Source organism: Marmota marmota, unplaced genomic scaffold (assembly GCF_001458135.2).
Source record: "Marmota marmota marmota unplaced genomic scaffold, marMar, whole genome shotgun sequence".
Lineage (NCBI taxonomy): Eukaryota > Metazoa > Chordata > Mammalia > Rodentia > Sciuridae > Marmota > Marmota marmota.
The window spans coordinates 18,814,464-18,819,378 of record NW_025999960.1 but is presented as its reverse complement, the minus strand read 5'-3'; the positions used below and the strand labels follow the sequence as shown (position 1 = coordinate 18,819,378).

General features: G+C 44.5%; 1 protein-coding gene across 2 annotated transcripts in view; it reads right to left on the bottom strand.

Moving 5' to 3' along the window:
• Positions 1-4,915, bottom strand: part of Sp1 (Sp1 transcription factor) — a 45,411-nt gene that overhangs the window by 38,424 nt on the left and 2,072 nt on the right. Inside the window, exons 2-3 of one of the 2 annotated variants that reach the window (XM_015493540.2) lie at positions 4,124-4,290; positions 2,193-3,705 (exon numbers count right to left, since the gene is read on the bottom strand). In XM_015493540.2, coding sequence (XP_015349026.1) covers positions 2,193-3,705; positions 4,124-4,290 — 1,680 coding nt within the window. The remainder of the gene's footprint in view (positions 1-2,192; positions 3,706-4,123; positions 4,291-4,915) is intronic. The other variant, XM_048802818.1, reaches the window with a different exon arrangement.

Here is a 4,915-nt window from a genome sequence, read left to right as displayed (position 1 = left end):
ATATAAAAAAAAAAAAAAAAAAGTGGGGAGGGACCTGGATACAGTGGTACATGCCTATAATCCCAGTGACTCAGGAAGCTAAGGCAGGAAGATCACAAGTTCAAGGCCAGCCTCCGCAATTTAGTCAGGCCCTAAGCAACTTATCCAGACCCTGTCTCAAAAATAAAAATCAAAAGGGGGGCGGGGGGACACTGAAAATGTGGCTCTTGGATTACAGGAGTGCACCACAGGGCCCAGTGGTAGAGTGCTGGCATGGTACGAATAAGGTCCTGGGTTTGATCCCCAGCACCACAAAAAAGAAAGAAAAAGATAAATTCTCAATAGACTTTAATCTTATTTTGTGTGTATGTTTTTAATTTCAAACTAACCAACAGTGCAACAATTCAAAATGAAAAGACTTTTAACTATTAAGCCAGGTGCAGTGGTACACACCTGAACCCCAATGATTCTTGGAGACTGAAGTAGAAGAATTGCAAATTAGAGGTAAGCCTCAACAATTTAGCAAGGTCCTAAGCAACTTAGTGAGACCTTATCTCAAAATTTAAAAAAGGCCTGGGAATGTAGCCTTGGGTTCAATCCCCAGTACCGAAAGATAAAATGAGAAAGACTAAATATTGTGGTCAACTGATTTAATATACATTACAATATATATATCTTTCTTTTAATGCTGTTATTCCTAACCCCTCTCAACCCTACCTCCCTACTCCATTTCTGACCTCACTCCTTTTCTTTCTCCTCCCTCTCCAAACATACATGGTATTTTCAAAGCAGTCTAAGAAGTTATTCCCTATCTAGGAAATTAGCAGATTAATCTAGGAAGCTTATTTAAAATATATTTTAGTGTGAGGAGAGACAGTTCTTTTTGTTTTGGTATCAAGGATTGAACCCAGAGGTGCTCAACCACTAAGCCACATCCCCAGCCCCACCATTTTTTTTTTTTTTTTCATATCGGGGATTTAACTCAGAGGCACTCACCACTGAGCCACATCCCCAGCTCTATTTTGAATTTTTTTAGAGACAGGGTCTCACTGAATTGCTTACTGCCTCACTTTTGCCAAGGCTGGCTTTGAACTTTCAAACCTCCTGCCTCAGCCTCCCAAGCCACTGGGATCACAGGTGTGCACCACTGCACGTGGCCCCAGCCTTTTTTTATTTTTACTTTGAGATAAGTCTCACTAAATTGCATAAGGCCTCACTAAATTGCTGAGGCTGGCTTCTAACTTTTGATCCTCCTGACTCAAGTCTCCCCTAGTCTCTTGGATTACAGGAGTGCACCACAGGGCCCAGACACTGTTACTTTTCTAATTCATTTGCCTAAATGATTAGTCCTTGAGAAAGTGTTACCCCCAAAAGGTTCTATTCTCCCCCTACCTTTTTTTTTTTTTTTGGTACCAGGGACTGAACCCAGGGGTGCTTAACCACTAAGAAATATACACAGCATTTTTGTTTACTTTGTATTTGGAGATAAGGTTCTTGATAAATTGCTTAGGATGTCACAAAGCTAACACTGGCTTTGAATTGGCTATCCTCCTGCCTCAGCCTCCCAAACCTCTGGGATCACAAGTGTGCATCACTGCACCCGGATTCTATTCCCTTCTTTAACTCAACAGTTTCAGTTAAGCCAAGAATTACTTCCTAATAAGTGCAAAAGATTGCCTGGCATAGTGATACATGCCTACAATCCCAGCTACTCAGGAGGTTGAGGCAGGAGAATCACAAGTTTGAGGTCAGCATGGGCAACTTGGTAAGTTTGTCTCAAATGAAAAATAAAAAGGAGAGTTGGGGGTGTAGCTCAGTGGTAAAGTGCTTGCCTAGCCTGCACAAGGCTCTAGATTCAACCCCTAGCACTACAAAAATAAATAAATAAGTTAGAGTGGTTTTTCAAGGCCACCATCACCTATCGCCCTTGTAATGGTCCTTAGTTGGGTACAACAGTGCATACCTTAAGCCCATCAAGACCCCCAGTAATGTTATCCAGACGCTGTTTCAAAATAAAAAATAAATATTTTTACCATTGGGATATAGCCCAGCGGTAAAGTGCCCAAGGTTTAATCCCCAATACCAACAAGAAAAAATAAAATGAAAATAAAAAGGGCTGGGCATGCAGCTCAATGGTAGAATGCCCCTGGGTTCAATTACAAGTGACACAAAAACAGATAAGACAGATGAACGCAAAAGACTGAAAACCTTACCTGGGGCATTTGCTATAGCCAATGGCAAGCCTGGAAGTTGGTGCACTTGAATTCCTGAAGTACCCAGTGCACTGAGGTTAATGGTCTGGAGGCCCGGCATGGAGGAGAGCTGAGCAGCATTCACAGTGACAGTGCCGGCAGGGATGGAGGCAGCTGAGGCAATGGGTGTAAGGGTGGTGTTGCTGCTGCTGGTCTGCCCCAAGGAAACACCCTGCATTGGGGCCAAAGTGATTGTCTGGGCCTGTGGGTTCTGAACTTGGAGGTTCTGCAGCTGAAGAGTTTGCCAACTGACCTGTCCATTGGGCCCCACTGTTGGTGTCCGGATGATGATGGGACCAGAGTTTGGAACAGCCTGAAGCTGGAGGTTCTGGAGGGTTTCCTGGGAGATAGCTTGAGTTGTAAAGGTCTGCCCTGACAATGGTGCTGCTTGGAGGGCCTGAAGAGCCTGTCCCCCTTGAACTAACTGAGGCTGAATAAGAATTTGTTGTTGCTGTGTCTGCTGGTTTTGTTCTCCCTCTTTTTGCTGACTTGCTTGCAGTGAGCCTCCAGATGTCTGGTTCTGTTGGATATTCAAGGCATCAGATCCCTGTAGCCCACTAACCCTCTGGGGTGTCTGGCCTTGAGAATTGGTCCCGGATGATCCGCTGGTGGTAAAGTTCATAATTCCCATGTTGCTGGTGGTAGTAGTTGTTGAGTAGCTATTGGCATTGGTGAAAAAGGAGCTGGAACTGGCTTGTGATGACACCAAACTGGCAGAACTGATGGCAGTCCCTGAGGTGACAGGCTGTGAGCCACTCTCCTGGGACCCAGAGCTGCTAATCGTGACAGCCTGAGAGCTGGGAGTCAAGGTAGCTGCAGAAACACTGTTGACAGGTAGCAAGGTGATATTTCCATTCAAGGCCACTGGTACATTGGTCACATATTGAGTCTGTCCTGAGAGCACATTATTAGCCAGGCCTTGGAGGGGTACAGCCTGCTGGAGTAAGTTTGGCATAGCAGCAATGATGTTGCCTCCACTTCCTCGATTTGTGATGATCTGCTGGTTTGCACCTGGTATGATCTGTATTTGACCAGAACCATCCTGCTGCACTTGTGCCCCTGTTGCAGCAAATTGCAGCTGCTGCCCATCAACGGTTTGGAACTGTGGGATTACTTGATATTGAATGTTAGGCATCACTCCAGGTAGTCCTGTCAGAACTTGCTGGTTCTGTAAGTTAGAGGTGGCAGCCACAACATACTGCCCACCAGAAACCGTGCGATTCTTGGAAGACTCACTGCCACCGCTGCCATTGGTATTGTTTCCACTCTGTTCCTTTGAGGTAGGAGTAGCCCCAGAGGAGGAAGAGATGATCTGCCAGCCATTGGCACCCTGTGAAAGTTGTGTGGCTGTGAGGTCAAGCTCACCTGTGCCCCCTGACTGGCTTGGACCCTGGGAGTTGTTGCTGTTTTCATTGGGTGACTCAATTCTGCTGCAGGTTGCTGCCAGCAGAGCCAAAGGGGATGGCTGGGATTCCTGGCCAGAAAATAGAGGAGAGGAAAGGAGTTAGTGACACCTAGCTGCTAGCCTAGGGGGCAATATATAAAAAATAAACAGCAATGCAGCGCAAGATTAAAAAAAAAAAAAAAAACTGGCCTATATTTGGGGATGGGGGTATATAGTTCAGTGGTAGATTGCATGCCCAGCATGTCTGAGGCCCTGGATTCAATCCCAGCAATGCAAAAAAAGAAAAAAGAAAAAAATCCAAAAAACCCTGACCTATAGGTATTTCTACAACTCTCATCCTTAGGGAATCTCCAACTCACTTTCCTCCCTAAGCTTACTTCTTTCTATAAAATTAGTTTTTTTCCTAAAATGTTTTCTATGAAGATTAAAGCAATACCTAAGAATATTTAGATCCTCTCAATACCTTCCCCACTTGATGATCACTCACCTGCCCTCCTCCTCCTCCTCCTCCTCCACTGCTGCTGCTACTGCCTGTGCTGCTGCTTCGAGTCTGAGAAAAGGCACCACCACTATTTCCATTGCCCCCATTATTGCCACCAACTCCTTTTTCAATCTTCACCACTGCTGTCATTTCATCCATGGAGTGATCTTGATCTAAAGATAAAAGATAAAAAACTTAAAGTGGGGAGAGGGAATAAAGTAAAGAAGGGTAAAGCCTATTAAACTATGATGAAATCAGTAATGACTAATAGGAAGATGAAAGTCACCAGTACAAATAAAATGGATCTGGACAAGGGGAATCCTAGAGCCTACAGGACATGAACTAGGTTCAGTGATGCCAAAAGCAAGTCTCAATTTCCCCATGAACAAAATTAAACTCAGAAAATACTCATAAAGTGCTTTGAGAATAGGAAATGTGAAGAGTGGTAGACAATGCTGTAAGAGTTTCAAAATAATAAAAAGTATCCTGGGGAAAAAAGGAGGATAGGTAAGGCAAAAATCAATATGTGGGTGGATGGAAAGCTTGCTAAAATTAGAGTTAAAAGAGATGGAGAAAGAAAAATACAAGTATAAAAAGTAAGAGGGGAAAAAGGAAAAGTGGGAAAGAGGAGGCAAAAACTCCAAGTGGGAAAACATTTGTGAATACTAGCAATGGGCTAAAGGGGTCTAAGGGTTAGAAATCAGAAGGTTTCAGGACTAGAGGGCGGACCCTAGAAAAAAAGGGCGGTTTCGGGGTGAGGGGCGTGGAAAGGGCGGGACCGCGAGGGGGGAGGGGAAC